The 17,480-nt window shown below is 42.1% G+C and overlaps 1 protein-coding gene across 4 annotated transcripts in view; it reads right to left on the bottom strand.

Moving 5' to 3' along the window:
- Positions 1-17,480, bottom strand: part of Uso1 (USO1 vesicle transport factor) — a 72,042-nt gene that overhangs the window by 53,153 nt on the left and 1,409 nt on the right. For all 4 annotated transcript variants that reach the window (XM_036201059.1, XM_036201060.1, XM_036201061.1 and 1 more), the window contains exons 2-4: positions 3,423-3,509; positions 3,049-3,113; positions 467-543 (exon numbers count right to left, since the gene is read on the bottom strand). In XM_036201059.1, the coding sequence (XP_036056952.1) occupies positions 467-543; positions 3,049-3,113; positions 3,423-3,509 (229 nt within the window). The remainder of the gene's footprint in view (positions 1-466; positions 544-3,048; positions 3,114-3,422; positions 3,510-17,480) is intronic.

Genomic DNA, 17,480 nt, shown 5'->3' on the forward strand with positions numbered 1-17,480 from the left:
ATCTGGGAGAGGTGAGTGAAGTGAAGGAGAATCTACTAAAACACAGTTTATTTGCAGTGTCACAATTATATAATACCTTGTATGGCCACTGGGGAAAACATTTAAAAGAAGGAAGGATGTAGGTGAGAGGAGGTGGTGCCTGTAATCCTAATGCTCTGGAAACTGAGGGAGGAGACTGAGCTGAGCTTAGTCCAGGCTGCATAGCTGAGTCTTAAGGACTTAAGGACAGAAACGTCAGTCACTCCATCTTATCATAACGGCTCAGATCACACACTGAGCCTTCACCCTAGTGATACTACTCAGGACCAAGGGTAGATCTTTACTGTGTTGATTCCAAGAGTAACTTAAAGAGAAACACCTATGAACAATGAACAAGTTTATAAAATAAATATACTCAACCTTAAAGCAAAATTGGTATAGCCTAGTTAATTTATATATAGAAACAGTAAAATAACTGGAAACTTACCTACTTCTTCCTCTTCATCATTAGATATTATATTATAGAGTGTGTCCAAAGCATAAGCTATTATTTCAGAATCCGAACTGGAAAAAAGAAATTATTATACTTACAGACTGCTGGCTGGATTTATAGTGCTGTGGCCATTTTCAGGCAGTTCTTTCATAAGCTCAGTAAAATACTCATGTCTTATCTACAAACCTACTCTGAGAAAGTACGAGGAAAAGGGAAGTGTAAAGCCAGGCACAGTGGCTCACCCCTGTAATCTCAGTGCTCAGAAGCAGAGGAGGGAGGGTGGCTGCAAGCTACAGACCAGGCTGGGCTATACAGTGAGACCTTCCTAATAAATCAACACAAATTAAATAATAGTAATAAAATAAGAGACTACACAACGATTTAGTTATAACTGTAAAAACTGCCGGGCAGTAGTGGCACACACCTTAAATCTCAGCACTTGGGAAGCAGAGGCAGTTTGAGGCCAGCATGGTCTACAGAGTGAATTCAAGGACAGCCAGGGCTACACAGAAATTAAAATCACTGGCTGTTCTTCTAGAAGACTCTGGTTAATTCCCAGCACCCAGATGGTAGCACTCAACTGTCCATAATTTCAGTCCCAGGGGATCTGATGTCCTCTTCTTACCTCCATGGGCACCAGGCATGCCCAAGGTGCACAGACATACACACAGGTAAATACTCATATCCATTAAAAAAAAAAAACTAAAAAAAAAAAACTAGACAGAATAGTTCCATTTAGCAAAACATATAAGTGTTTATTTATATGTATATGTGCACGTTTATTAAAACATCATATATTTATAAGGTAAACCAAACTTTTAAACTAGCAAGCAGAAGAGCCAATTAATTTTATATACATGTACATTCATATATATGTGAAATAGCATTATCTGTAGGCAGTCTAACCTCTGTATACTTCATCTTCTCAAATTCTTGTGGGAAATATGTACAATTTATATAATCAAGAAACACAGGATTTTATACTTGCTGATAAATTTCAAAATCTGTCCTATTTCCCCTCTTATGGAAACAAGAATGTTACAGAGGTCTGGAAGAGTCAGCACACATGAGGAAGAACAATGAAAACAAAGGACAGCCCAGAAGGTGCTCAGAGGGTGGGACCACTGAACAAAATGGGCTTTACACAAATTAGTCACAGTTCTGTTTCTGAGAAAATTTGTAACACACCTTATAAGAGATGACTGAGAAACCTAAACTATAAGAGAACTTCTTTAACATGACCAAGGACACCCCCAAGAAACTCACAACTCAGGGCTGGGTCTTCAGCTCAGTGGTAGGACATCACTGTAGCATGTGTAAGGTCCTGATTAATCCCCAAGAAAGCTGTTGCTGGGGAGATAGGCTCATGGCTAAGAGCATTTCCTATGTAAGCATGAGGACCTGAATTGGAATCCCCAGCACCCATGTAAAACAGCTACACAGATGTATGTGCCTGTGACCTGGTGTTGGGAGTAGAGACAAGTGGATCCTGGGGCTAATCAGTTCAATAATTATAATGATAAGAATAAATAAAGTGCTCCGGGCGGTAGTGGCGTACTCCTTAAATCCCAGCACTTGGGAGGCAGAGCCAGGTGGAGGATCTCTGTGAGTTCAAGACCAGCCTGTTCTACAGTGTGCGATCCAGGAAAGGCACAAAGCTACACAGAGAAACCCTGTCTCGAAAATTAAAAAAAAGAGATAGAGATAGAGATAGATAGATAGAGAGAGAGAGAGAGAGAGAAGAAATGTGACAAACAACCTGACATATTTATTTTATCAGAGGCAAGATATAAAAACTATCTATGCACAGGTAATTAAAAAAGAAAATACAGGGGCTGGAGAGATGGCTCGGAGGTTAAGAGCACTGACTATTCTTCCAGAGGTCCTGAGTTTAATTCCCAGCAACCACATAGTAGCTCACAACCATCTATAATGAGATCTGGTACCCTCTTCTGGCCTGCAGGTGTACATGCTGTATACATAATAAATAAATAAATCTTAAAAAAAAAGAAAGAAAGAAAGAAAGAAAATACAGATAAAATGTTCTAAAAAGAAACAGGCTGAGCTACTGCTCTCTAAAGACAACCCAGATTTAACCCCAGACTCTTATTTGTACATTTACTGTCCTAAGGGGAAAAAGTCTATTTAACCTACATGCTATAACATAGATTTTTTTTGCAAATAAGTACCAGTACATCCATTTACCTAATACAAATCAAAATCTTAAAGCCAATATAGTTAAGTTACATCATCACCTTCCCCACCAAGACAGGATCACTGGCCCGGAACTTGCTAGGAAGCTGAAGATGCCCTTAAATCCTGACCCTCCTGCCTGCACCTCTCAAGTGCTTTCATTACAAACGTGCACCACCATCTCTGGTTGTTCTTTTACGTCCCAACTAATGCTTAGCACAGGCTTGTACCGTGTCCAATAAATGCTTACTAAAATGACAACTAAGAGTACAAAATGTACTAGAGGTAATGTTTCTATCCTTCGGAATGATGATGGTAACTCTAGAGCAAATTAAAAGTGCAGAATGAATGAATTAGAAGGAAAATCAACACATGGAACTTACCGATCCGTTTGTAAAACATGGATAAGATGTTCCATAGCTTGGATTCCCACTTCCAAGCGGTATTTCTACACAGAAAACAGCAAAGTGTTATTATTAATTATTACTAACGCCCAACTGGAAACAAACAAACAAATAAACAGTAATTTGGAGCTGGAGAGATGGCGCAGTGGTTAAGAGCACTGGGTCCTCTTCCAGAGTATCTGGGTTTGAATCCCAGCACCCACACAGCAGCTCACAACTGTCTGTAACTCCACTGTCCTCTTCTGGCCTCTGCCTGCACCACACATACAAGTGGTACAAACATACCTGCAGACAAAATGTCCATAGACAGAAAATAAAAAAACTTAAAGAAGCAGTAACTTAGAGTCACAAACCTTAGATAAAGATTTAAGAGCACGCACAGCATTTCTTCGGTCATCCAGTAAAGTAGATGAAGCTACTCGGTCACAGAGCTTCTGAATCTATCAATGAAAAACAGAACAATATCACAAGAGAAAAAGAAACCATCACATTTTGTACTCCCAAATTTATACCAGTTAATTCTGGAGAAAATCAGCATATGGGACATCAAGGAAGTGGTCTTTCACAAGTCTATTTACTTAGGCAGTATTATCAAATTACAGACATTCCCCCAACTGCAGAGACTTGAAATGTGGGAAGGGGCAAGTGAGAAGGTAAATAAGTAAGTCACAGCAGTTGAGGAATTAAGAGAAGTCATTGGTAGGATCCAGGCTCTGTAACTGTGCTTATCAGGATTATTTCAAGTAAGAGGGGTCAAATCCAGCAGGCTATGGTACAGGTTTTTTTTTTGTTGTTTTGTTTTGTTGTTGTTTTTAACCTAACATGGTATATTTATCCCATGTATAATTGCAAACACATTATAAATTTTAGTATAAGTGGCAAAGTCCCTTTGAGGGATATTCTTTTTTTTAAATATTTATTTATTAAATTTTTTTTTCATTTTACATACCAACCCCAGTTCCCCCTCCCTCCCCTTCTCCCGCCTCCTCACCTCCCTCCCACTCTACCCCCATCCACTCCTCAGAGTGGGTAAGGCCTCCCATGGTAATCAACAAAGTCTGGCATACCAAGTTGAAGGAGAGCCTAGCCCCTCCCCATTGAATCCAAGACTGAGCAAGGTATCCCACCACAGGGAATGGGCTCCAAAAAGCCAGTTCATGCACCTGGGGTAAGTCCTGGCCCTGCTGCCAGGGACCCCACAAACAGATCAAGCCACACAACTGTCACCCACATTCAGAGCAAGTCTAGTTCGGTCCCATGCAGGTTCCCGAGCTGTCAGTCCAGAGTCAGTGAGCTCCAACTAGCACCGGTCAGCTGTCTCTGTGGGTTTCCCCATCATGATCTTGACCCCCCCTTTCCCTCCTCCTCCTCTTCTTTTTTTTTTGAATGCAGAATACCGTTTATTAAAGGAGGGAGGCGGTCTTAAATACAGGCTTACAGCACAATGGGAGAACCCCAGAGGGCAGAAGTTCACTTCTGATGTTTTTGTTTTTGTTTTTTTTGGGAGCTGAGGATTGAACCCCAGGCCTTGTGCTTGCTAGGCAAGCGCTCTACCACTGAGCTAAATCCCCAACCCCACTTCTGATGTTTTACAATCTTGCATCTAAGCTATTAACACCCAATATGCTGGATACAGACAAGGAACTTTCCTTAAGCATTCAGGAGGGTGGAATCTCGAAGGGAATTAGCATAAGGAGGATATCAAGGTCAAGGTCAGCAAGCAATGCAACAGTTACCCAAAACAGGGGCCAGGACCCTACAGGTACCCCCCTTTTACTAAAAACTGAGCTTCTGACTTAGGGTGCATGGGACGTCAGCAGGTCACCTTACCCGTCATGGAGACACTTGTCCAGGCCACACAGGCACTTGGTACAGGTTCTTAACATGTCATTGTGCTACCTCCATAGTGCAACTAACTACGTACTGGGCTAAGAAAACTCAAACTGTGGATAAAAAGTTTAAATGGCTTTAAAATTATTCCTATTTGATGAGTCGGAGTATTTGCCTGCACATGTGTCTTTGCACCACTCACCTACCTGGTACCTACGGAGACCTGCAGGGATCAGACCTCCTGGAACTGGAGTTACAGACAGCTGTGAGCCAGGCACCTTATGAGTGCTGGGAATCAAACTTTGTCTCTGCAAGAGTTAAGTGTCCTTAACTCCCAAGCCATCTCTCTAGCCCCCAATTTTAAAGTTCTAAGCATCTCAAAATCTTTCTATTTTAAAATTATTTGTGGGAATTAAAATTCAAACTAAACTTAGAAATAAACACCAGAGCACCAGACACAACAGAAACTTTGGACAAATGTCTATCAAATGGAGAAGAGTCGAAGACACTGTGGCATGCTATCTGGTGGGTCCAGCTGTAGCTATTCAAGAGAATTGACTGCACTGATATGAAAGAGCATCATTAGATAAAAACAGGCCATAGAGGGCTGGAGAGATGGCTCAGAGGTTAAGAACACTGAATGTTCTTCCAGTCTTCCAGAGGTCCTGAGGTCAATTCCCAGCAACCACATGGTGGCTTACAACCATCTATAACTCACTCTGTAGCCCAGGCTGGCCTCGAACTCACAGAGATCCACCTGGCTCTCTGGTGCCCTCTTCTGGCCTGCAGGCATACATGTAGACAGAACACTGTATACATAATAAATAAATAAATCTTAAAAAAAAAAAAAAAAAAAAGCCACAGAAGCACAGGTAAATGAGCCCACGGAAGCCAGAGTGTGTGTGCACAACAATATTTTGTATATGTGCATATATGTAGGTGCACATGTTGTCTAGGTGTGTGAGAGAGAATGTGAGTGAGTGAGAGAGAGAGAGTGAGAGAGAGAGAGAGAGAGAGTGTGTGTGTATGTGTGTGTGTCTAAGTCAGAGGATACAATCTGTGGAAAACCACTCTCTGTGTACACTGCTGGCCTCAACCTCTGAGATAGCTCTTCCTGTGTCTGCCTCCCAAGTACTGGAATTAAAGACATGTGCCGCCATGCCCCCACTTCTATCATCTAATAAAGAACTAAGCTAAAAGGAATAGTTTTCACACTAGTTCTTTATCATGTTTTCACCTAGTCTATAGTCTAGAATTTTCTATCAACCAGTTATATAAATTACACAATTCTAAGTTTTAGTTAGAAAAGTAAATTGGCCACACTTTACTCATTTGAAAAATCCATGGAGTATTTAAAAACCAGAAAGGACAGCGAGAGAGAAGCCACTGTTCTTCTGCAAACCCTGTCATCCGTTTATGAGTGACGATGGCCAATCTTTCGTTTCGTTATCTGAGGAAAGAGAAGGAACACGTACCTCGAAGGCTTCTCTGAGGATTAAGTAAGCTACTGATGGGAAAGGACTCCGAACTCTTTAAAGCAGAGGCAGGGGCAGGAGGATCTCTGTGAGTTCAGGGTCAGACTGGTCTACAAAGTGAGTTCCAGGACAGCCAGGGATGCTACACAGAGAAACCCTGTGTCAATCAAACAAACAAACAAACAAACAAACAAGACAGGGTTAAGAGAACAACAATGGCAAGCTCTAGACTACAGACTAGGTGAAAATGTGATAAAGAACTAGACACAGGAAGAACTATCTCTCTCTACACAGAGTTCTTCTAGGCTGCTAGGGCTACTTAGTGCAATCCTGTCTCAAAAAAACAAAACAGACAAATAAAACTTGGTATTCACTCCTTAATGATGTTATTTCAACAATTCTATAAATGAGGCTTTGGTATATCACTCAAATGCTCACACTTTCTATATCTGAATGACACTTAAATATAGTGTTACATTTAGAAATCACACCTACCTTAACCTATAGTTACCATCATAATAATTTTATTGAGTCTTCAAAATGAAAATAATATAATTTTCTCAGTAGCTGGCTCCCTTTTTTTCTACTACAAATTTTTACTATTAGAACAACAACTTATCTCTTGAAAACAGGAAGCTTGTGTTCTGTTTAAAGACCATACACCAAAGCAGTATCCTTGAGTAGTACCGAAGTCCCTCCTCCGGGCTGCGCCTTTCATCAGTTTTGGGCCCTTTTTTAAATCTCCCTTTGTTTTTGCAGAGGTAGCTGACTGTGGATATGTTGAGGATATGTTAACAATTACTTATGGGAATTTTTTCTGTCATTTCTCAGTCCAAGACATCCAGTATTAAGATTCCAGATAAAGAAAATTTCTCTTTTGAAGTACTTAGTCCTAGTGCCTCAGCACCACTTCTGGTTGGATTGCAGCAAATGCAAACTTCCGTAATAGCCCTCTATAGTAGTACACTTGGTAACTCCAGCACTTAGGCGTCGGAAGCAGCAGGAGGTCATTTTTAGGCTACAAAGTGAGTTCAAGGCCAGCCTAAGCTACATGAGAATGTGTAGGGGCTGTCCAGCCAGCATGGCTGATGCCACAAGAGGGTGTATTCACAGCGCTAGCATTTGGCGTAGGCTGTCTGTCTCTGCTTGAGACCTCAGCAAGCTAACATTTAACACATAACCTATCTATGCAGCTCCTACTTGGCTGCTGGAGACCTGGTCACCTCCTGCCCCTATTCAGGATGACTGTGGCTTCTCAGTGATCTTCCCAGAAGGAAGTGTCATGCTGCCACTCTGCAGACAACTGCAACCAAAGCAAAGACGACACATCACCCGTATCCAAATCCTACAAAGATTTGGCCATTTCCATTCAAACACGGCCCACATTTTCCATTTTTGTAGCATTAAATAAGCTAATTTCTAGTTAGGGCTTGTACTCAAAGACCGTCGTCATTCAAGTGTTTCTCACTGCTGTGCAATTGTGCTCAGCTGCTCACTTGTAGGTATCACTGAGTCTTTGTGTGCCGGGCTGTCCACACAGAACACTTTCTGAGACTCCCCTGAAACACGGTACCAAGTGTGACCAGAACCTGACCAACAAATGGTAACTTCAAGGTCATGTTCTTCAAACGGAGCTCTGTGTTCTTCACTCCTCTTTCAACTTGTCTCAGCCCGGAATTTAACTTGGTGGTAAACAGTCTTCACCAGTTCAAATCGGTATAGCAATGGGGGTGATGGCAAGTACCATTCAGGGCTCTGAGGGGCAAAGTTCCTGTTACCTACTAGCTCGTACTTTTACTAGAAGAAGCCTGTCTACTAGCTTTGCGCACGGCAGCTGAACCAATGCCCTTTTAAACAATACCTCATTCTGTGAGTAACACAAAGCTTAGCATGCAGGCCCAATCCTCACTGCAAGTGCGCGAGCATGCGCGCGCACACACCCACACCCACCTGGTCTTGAAATAAGTACTGTGTAAGATGTCTGTGGCCCTATCATCTTCACTGATTAGTGAACAACCACAACAGTAGTAAAATCTCCAGTACCTATTATTACATATTTGAAATTGCCTCACTTTTGAAAGGCTGTCCCTTTGTATATACGTATTTATTGGGGAGAAGAAGAGGGAAAGAGATTATTCCTGGTGGGGGAACGGCAGAAGACACCAACTGTGGACTATATATTGGATTACTATACATTGACTTGCGTTTCACTAGCCAGGGAAAACCATGAAGAGACCTCTACTGGAGCCTGCTCTTACTCCACACATCTGTTCTAACACTCACAGCTGGCTTCGCATTCTGCGCTACTCTATCCCTGTTGTGACAGTTCCGCTCTACATGTCGCCATGGACACAGAATCTGTGTACATCCTCAGCTCCTCCTCTGAAGAAAACATAAGGCTAGCTCCCTGTGAGCACTGGTCATACATTTGTCACACCAATTAATACACGACCTTGTTTTTGCCAGGTGTGGTGACACATCTCTAATCCCAGCACTGGGAAGGCAGAGGCAGGTGATCTCTGTGAGTTCAAGGGCAGCCAGGGCTACAGCGTGAGATCTTGTTTAAAAGAAAAATGGAAACAAAAATTTCTCAAGCCAAAAATAACCCCTTTGTTTTATGTTTATTTCCCTTTAAAGATGCTTCATTTAATACATATCTTTATTCATGGATGTTGAACTCAAGGCCAACAGTCATGCTGAATGGAATTATTTAACCTAGGTCTTCTTTGAGACACTTTCTAAACCTTCCTGTGCCTAGGAAAACTACTCAACACAACACTCAGGGGCCATTCATTACAGAGAAATCGTCAACAGCAAATAGAAACACGCAAAAAATGGAATACTACACAGGGCATTGAAAGGATTCTGTTCACACTGAAAAGTGGAAACAAGGGTTGGGTGGTCTTACTTGCCCTCAGCTGGATGTGGAGGCAGGGAGTCTGTTTCCAATGCTCTGCACTGTCCTCAAATGAGCAGGAAAGCACTGCAATTATTGATTTGGGCTGCAAATATGTTTCAGTGAGTTTGCAAATATGGGAACAGATAAGAAGGCGATGTGCCCAAAGTCCAGTTCTAAGTCCACTTCCTCACCTATGAAGAAGAAGGCGCTAAACAAGACGCACTCTGAAGGTTACTTAGCATTAGCTGGGCAGTGGTGGTGCACACTCTTAATTCCAGCACTCAGGAGGGAGGCAGAGGCAGGCAGATCTTTGTGAGTTCCAGGACAGTCTGCTCAAAAAAAAAATAAACAAACAAACAAACAAAAAGATTACTTAGTATTTAAAATTTGAAGACATGAGAAATATTCTACTTCAACCTAAGGAATAATAGCATATTTAGTATTTGAAAGTTATCTGAGTTGTGTTACGTGAAATAATTTTGTTGGTTTTTTTTGTTTGTTTTGTTTGTTTGTTTGTTTGTTTTGAGATAGGGTTTCTTTGTGTAACAGTCCTGGCTGTCCTGGAACTCACTCTGTAGACCAGGCTGGCCTTGAATTCACAGAGATCCATCTGCCCCTGCCTCCCGAGTTCTGGGACTAAAGGCGTGCACCACCACTGTCCTGCTTAAGTTAGCTTTTAAAAATTAAAAAAACTCATATGAAAGTCTATATTTCTATCTTTTCTTGAAAAAAACACTAGCTTAATGGCAGTTAACATTTTATTTATGCAATGTAAGAAACAGTCAATTTTTAACATTGTTTTATTTACGTGTGTGTGTGTGTGTGCACATGTGCCATGGTGTGCATGTGGAAATCAGGGGACAACTTGTGGAATTTAATTCTCAGACCATCAGGCTTATTGGCAAACATCTTTACCTGATCAAGTATCTCACTGGCCCAGAAACACTACATTTTAAGACTCACTCTTCTTTTTTCTTCTTCAACAAATCTATTTGTTTCTATTCTATGTGCTTGAGTGTTTTGCCGTATGTATCATCTATATGCTTAGTGCCCCAGAGGCCAGACTCCTCTGCCGGATTCCTGGAAAGTACAGAGTAAGAGTTGTGAGCTGCCATGTGGGTGCGGGAACAGATTCCAGGTCCACTGTAGAGAAGCGAGTGCTTTCAGCCACTGAGTGCTCTCTTCAGCCCACATCTTACCGTATACTGTTACTGCACGTGCAAGTGTGTCAGTCAGAGGACAACCTGCACGCGTCACTAGTATTAAGTCTGTCACTGGGGTATCAGTACTAATCCTGACTTCAGAGGTGTAAAATGCCAACCTGTATTTTAATGTTGGTAAAATATGGTGTGCTGGACAGTTTATGCCAACTAAACAAACTAAAGTCATCTAAGGAGAAGGGAACCTTAACTCAGAAAATGCTTCCATAAGATCTGGGGGTAGACAAGACAATAGGGCATTTTCTTATTAGTGATTGATGGGGGAGGGCCCAGGCCTTTGAGGTGGTGTCATCTCTGGGCTGGTGGTCCTGGGTTCTATAAGAAAGCAGGCTGGGGGCTAGAGATGGCTCAGCGGTTAAGAGCACTGGCTGTTCTTCCAAAGGTTCTGAGTTCAATTCCCAACAACCACATGGTGGCTCACAACCATCTGTAATGAGATCTGGTGCCCTCTTCTGGCCTGCAGGCATACATGCAGGTAGAATATTGTATAAACACAATAAATAAATAAATCTTAAAAAAAAAAAAAAAGTGTGTGTGGGGGGGGGCTAGAGAGATAGCTCAGCGGTTAAGAGCACTAGTTGTTCTTCCAGAGGTCCTGAGTTCAAATCCCAGCAACCACATGGTGCCTCACAGCCATTTGTAATGAAATCTGGTGCCCTCTTCTGATATACAGACAGACCATATACATAATAAATAAATCTTAAAAAAAAAAAAAAGAAAGAAAGAAAGAAAGCAGGCTGAACAAGCCATGGGAAGTAAGCCAGTAAGCAGCACCCCTCCATGGCCTGTGCATCAGCTCCTGCCTCCAGTTCCTACCCTGTTTGAGTTCCTGTCCTAGTGACCAGATGTGGAAGTGTAAGCCAAGCAAACCCCTCCCTCTCCAGCTTGCTTTGGTCATGGTGTTTCACTGCAGCAGTAGACTCGAAGACACATGGCAAGTGCAGCTAGACAGGTCTTAAAGTGCTTTCTCCTTTAAAACTCACTTAATCTTCATAAAGTCCCAATGAGACTGTCCCCATTCCACAGCTGCCTTTTAGGGAAGGTGTGGGAACAGCAGCCTGGGAACACAGAGCATGGAGTGTGGCACAGGAGGAACGCAAAGCTTGCACGCCGCCTAAAACCGGCCCCCGGGCTACATTGCGGACACTTCTGGCTACTGCTGAGTGCCTGTGCAGGTGCATCGTTTAGCCTGGATATGCTGCTGGGGCTTCATCACAGGCTCTGGGCTCTCCTCTTCCTTGCCTCCCTCACTGATGCTCTCCCCTGGAATGAAGGTTTGTGGCCCTCACACTAAACAACAAAATACTATACAAGGACAATACCACCAAAACGAGTTTTAAAGAGAAAAGCAGTTGGAGTAAAATTGAACCCAGATGAAAAGATCTATACTTAATTAGTAACAGGTTCATCTCTGGAAAGAGAACTGTAAAGGCAGAGGACAGCCGAAAAGAACTTAATGCTTACTGGCACTGTGTGTATATGCACACACACAACCAAGGTGTGGTGGCACACATCTGTAATTCCAGACACTCAGGATGCTGCAGCAGGAGGGCTGGGAGTCAAGACCAGCTGGGCCACAGAGTGATGCCCCCAACTATAAAATAAAATTCATCAATAATAAATTTGAATCATCATGAAATTCACATGGGTGATTATCAGAATACCTTTTCGTTCATGATTGCCACTTGAGAGTCACAATTCCATTTAGCAAGTAAAGCATGAAATAAATAATCGCACTAATAACAGGCAAATAAGATCTACTCAGAACTGTAACTGAATGACCTGCTTACTAAAACTAAAAGGGGGGAAAGCTGATAATAATGTCACTTGTTAATATACAAAGGAACAACCCCTCCCCCCCAAAAAAAGCAATAGGAATGAACAGCTGTTGAGTGCGAAAGAAAAATGGAGGCCATGAGAATGAAAGACTGGCCTGGAAAGACAGCCCAGTGAGGAACGGTGCTTGCCCACAAACTAACACAAGCTGCCCCTCCACACCTGAGCCATGGCATGCCCCCAATAATAAAGTTAACAAAACAAAACAGAGGATGAAAAGCCATCAAAAGGCCAAGGGGGCAGGGCGGGGACAGGGCCACATAAAGGTAGGATCAAAGTCAACTTGGTTTGCAAGGCAGTGATATCACAGACTGAGAAATGGCTCAGTTCAGAGCACTTGTTGCTCCGGAAGAGGTCCTGCATCCACATGGTGATTCACAACCATCTGTAACTCCAGTTTCAGGGGATCTATCACCCTCTTTTGGCCTTCTGGGGCACCAGGCACACATTTGGAGCACAAACATACATCCTGGCAAAACATCATCATACATATAAAAATAAAATAACTATTTAAAATATTTTTTTAAAAACCCCTTTACATTCAATAATTTAACAAGGACTTGCTCAACACCTACTATCAGCTTACTTTAATGTTCGAACCTTGCTTTCTCCAAGTTTAAAACACAGCTGTACCTTCTAGAAAAAGAACTCCCAAGGAAGACTCCTCTTGGTAGGACTAAAATAATGTATGTAAGATGGGTGGTGGTGGCACACGCCTTTAATCCCAGCACTCAGGAGGCAGAGGCAGGTGGATATCTGTGAGTTCGAGGCCAGCCTGGGCTACAGAGTGGGTTCCAAGAAAGACACAAAGCTACACAGAGAAACTCTGTCTCGAAAAACCAAAAATAACAACAAAACAACAACAACAACAAAAACAACAAAAAAAACAAAACCAAAAAAAACCCATGTGAACCCACAGTTAACTCACTCATGATGTACTAATAGGATAAAAATGTTACTGTTAACTGACTACAAGCAAGACAGGGATTTGTTTCCAGTGTAGATCTGTAACTTGAGGAAAAGTGAAAAGCAAGGGTCACTTTTATCCTCCAATGGCCTCAACTAGACACAGCCCATCTCTGTCACAGTCACGTCTGCATCTGCCAGGATGCTGCCCTGCTTTATTTACTGACCACGCTTCCCCATGAATGGACCACTGCTAAAGCGACTTCAGCAAGACTAACACGGAGTTTGTCTACCAAACAGCCTGTCATAAATACCAGCATCTCAAAATCTGACACTACACGGGCAGGAGAGATTGCTCAGTGCTTAAAAGCACTGGTGCTCTTCTATAGGATCCAGGTTCGATTCCCAGCACCAACATGGAAGTCCATAACTTCCTGTCTGTAACTCCAGTTCCAGGGGATCCAACGCCCTCTCTGGCCTCCACAGGCACCAGGCACACACACAGTGAAGGCAAAACACCCACACTCATAAAAATACATAATTTAAAACAACAACAACAACTTCTAACACTACAGGCCTGGCAAGATGGCTAATGGACAAAGGTTCTTGCTGCCAAGTCTGATGACCTGAATGTTACCCCTGAAACCCACATGGGGTAGATGCAGAACCACTGTCCTCTGACTGTCATGGTGTGTGTGTGTGTGTGTGTGTGTGTGTGTGCGCGCGCGCGCGCGCGCGCGCGCCCAGACACGCAGGTGACACACACATACACATAAGCAATAAATGTTTAAAAAAAAAAAATCTAACACTATAAAAGTTTTCAAATTAAAGGTGATTAGCATTATTTTATACAAGGAATGTTTACAGTACTTCTCTGGTATGAAAACAAGCATATCTTTCCTATGATATTTGGAACAGCTAAATAAAAGAGTCAGCATAACATTTTTACATAGAGAATTTCCAGGCTGGGCATGGTAGTTTATAATCCCAGCACTGGGGCTGAAGCACTAGAATTTTGAGTTCAAGGCCAGCTTAGGTCACAGCATGAGACCCGGGCTCAAAAACAAGCAGAACAAACACAAGCCTCTAAAATGAACTGCTATGATATCTCCTAGGAGATACTCCAGTTCAGGATGACTATAACTACTCCCCGAATCATACGGCTTCACAACTTATTCTTTTAGGTACAGCACTGCAGATCATGAAGGACTCTTGAAAAACAAACTAGAGAAGCATATTATATACTTAGATCCCAGTACAATAGACCAGCTAGGACAATCTTCCTATGTACATTTCCCAGAATACTAAACTCACCAAGTTCCCTGAGGCACAAGCACATACTTGTGCACACACAAGGTCTAGACAGAAAACTGTGAAATAGGCACCTTTATATCGCCATATAAGAGGGTTTTCCTGTTCCGTTTGTGACCATCAGACAACACACTTCTTTGGTACAAACTGTTTTCTAGACATCACAAAGACTGTAAATAATATTCTTTGGAACACACCTTGGTAATGTTAGGGCATGTAAATTTTAAGTGATTCTTTTTTTTTTTTTGGAAAGGAGCCTAAATAATTTATGTAATTAACCTTCAAAATGGGAAGTGATGTTTAACACAAACAAGTCAAAAAGACACTTTGCTTGGGATATAAAAGTCATCAGCGGTAAATCACTCTTCTGTCTTCTCCGACACTGCTATTGCAAGTCAAGCCAAGCAAGAAAACATTCCAATTAAGGCACCGACTGAGCTATTAATGTAGACTGTGTAGTGGCAACTCAAATCGGAGTTTCAGGGCTGGAGAGATGGCTCAGAGGTTAAGCGCACCGACTGTTCACCCAGAGGTCCTGAGTTCAATTCCCAGCACCCACATGGTGGCTCACAACCATCTGTAGTGAGCATCCTCTTCTGTGTACATAATAAATAAATAAATCTTTGAGAAAAAAAAAAAGAGGAGTTTCAGAGAATACACTTACAACAACACTACGATGTGCTCAATCACACACTCAGAAACCGTGCTTCTTCAAACCAAAACTGAAAACTAAAGACTTTTTCTTTACTGTTAATGTGTGTGGTTGGGAGGGGGTGATGTGTGGGTGTGCATGCAGAGAGGTCAGAGGACAACTGTCAAGCTGGTTGGTTCTCTTCTCCCACCTTTGTGTGGGCTCTGGGGATTGAAGGCTGTCTGTTAGTTAGGCTTGCATGGCAAGTGATTTACCTCCTGAGCCACTGGCCAGTCCCAAACTGTAAATTTAAGGTCACATTCCTCACCTAAGAATTTAATTAGAAGAACGTACACCTGGGTCTCATCATCAGCCCCCCCAGAGACACCTGCAACAGAACAGCATTTCCGAGCTTTCTTCTGTTAGTCACTTTCATGCCTCAGGACTAACTTGAAAACAGAAAGCATCCTAATGATTTATCAAGTATATTCACATTTCTTGCGAACTTTTCAAGAAACCCTAAGAACACAAGAGCCTTCACAAGTATGTGTGGGTCTTTACTATGTTTAGTACCACTGGGCAAAGCCAAGGCGACAGAAGTTTCAATCATCAGACATCAGTGTGTCTTTATCTCAAGGGAGGAAAAAGAAGAAACCGTATTAAAAGGTACTGGACTTTCAAATACAAAGTGTAATGTGGGTTAAATTCGAGATTAAAAATGTCCCCCATTTCACAAACTCGCTGACGATCTTGTAATACAAATACAGATCTTTACTACTTGGCTGGCTCTGAAGAACATCTTAATACAAGCCCGAAGTCACTCTCACCTGAGATTAGCCTAGGCACAACACAGTCAGCAATACAGCTCTTCCACATTTGGAAGATACTAAGCTTGGGTTGGGGTGTAGCTTACTCCGCCAGGTTCAATATCTAGCACCCAAACAACCACCACCACCACCACCACCACCACCACCACCACCACCCCACAATGAAGGAAGAAAAAATGTAAAGGCAGGAAAACAGCTAACAAGGAGAACATCTGAAAAATCTCTAAGTAAAAAGTCTGACACAACAGATTTCAATTGTCCGACAACTCTGGTCTTTAAAGGGATAAAATGGCATTTATTTCTTTAAACCTACTATTTGTAAGTTGCTCTGTTATATGTGTGGTTTATCTGAAATATATCTATAATTTTAAAAATGTTTATGGAGGAGGGACAGGGGATTTAGCTCAGTGAAATGTCTGGGAAAAATTCTTACGGTGTATATATTACTAGGGGAAAAAAACCCTGAAATACAACTGACCCTTGAACAAAAAAGATACTTTAAAGGATGATTTTATATGTGATAGGGAAGCAGAGGGGCTGGTATGTATATAAATGGTAGGAAGAACAAGACATGTTCATCTAGTTATAAAGCAATGGTTATTCTGTGAGGAAAGACATTATTTGCAGTTTCTTGGGCAAATAAGTTAGGGGTGCATACTAGAAAACTTAATGACAGGTCTGAAGAACAAGTAGAATTCAGATAAAAAGAGGCTTTCCACTGGGAAAAGCTACAAAAAAGAAAGCTGGAGAACCATTCCAAAGGAGATACAACTTAATTTTGCGGAGATGGAAGAACCTACATCATGGTAGATGATCTAGAAGTTAAAAGGTCCAAAGCCCTTGCAAGTCAAACATCTAGGCCAAATCAAATATCACCAATTAAAGCATCTAATACTACACCGTGCACTCCACTGATGCTCTATAAATTCTTCTAAATTAGTCACCCATGGGTCCTTGCTGTACTTCCTCATAGAATCAGAACTAGTTCGGAACACACTGTACCTCAGTAAACTCACTCTCCTTCAAAAACGAACTACTTTTTCAATTTTGAGTGCACACGAAGTTGAACAGTAACAAGCGAGGACTGTCACTTTCTCTCCAGTTTACATATCCATCATGGTGACACTGGGGCATCATTCTGAAATGATGTAAAAACTAGGCTGCTGATCTATGCACAGTGAATCAAAGTGTTCCAGGCCCAGCTCCACTATGGTGACTGTAAAAGGAGGAGGGCTGACTAGATGATCCAGAAGGAGCCTTCCGGCTTTAAATTCCTATACTCTCAATCACCTTTTCCAAGAGGTCACTGTGACAAGGCCAAAGGGTATTCCCACTCTAACCTATGTGGAGTCAAGACTATCTCCTACTGAGCATCTACTAAGGACCATACTTTGTTTCCCTCGGAGCCAGCACTTTCTTTATTTTACTTAGAAAGTGTCAACCTTCTCTCAGCTGCCCAAGTCAATCAAGGGTGGA

This window comes from Onychomys torridus, chromosome 10 (genome assembly GCF_903995425.1).
Source record: "Onychomys torridus chromosome 10, mOncTor1.1, whole genome shotgun sequence".
Lineage (NCBI taxonomy): Eukaryota > Metazoa > Chordata > Mammalia > Rodentia > Cricetidae > Onychomys > Onychomys torridus.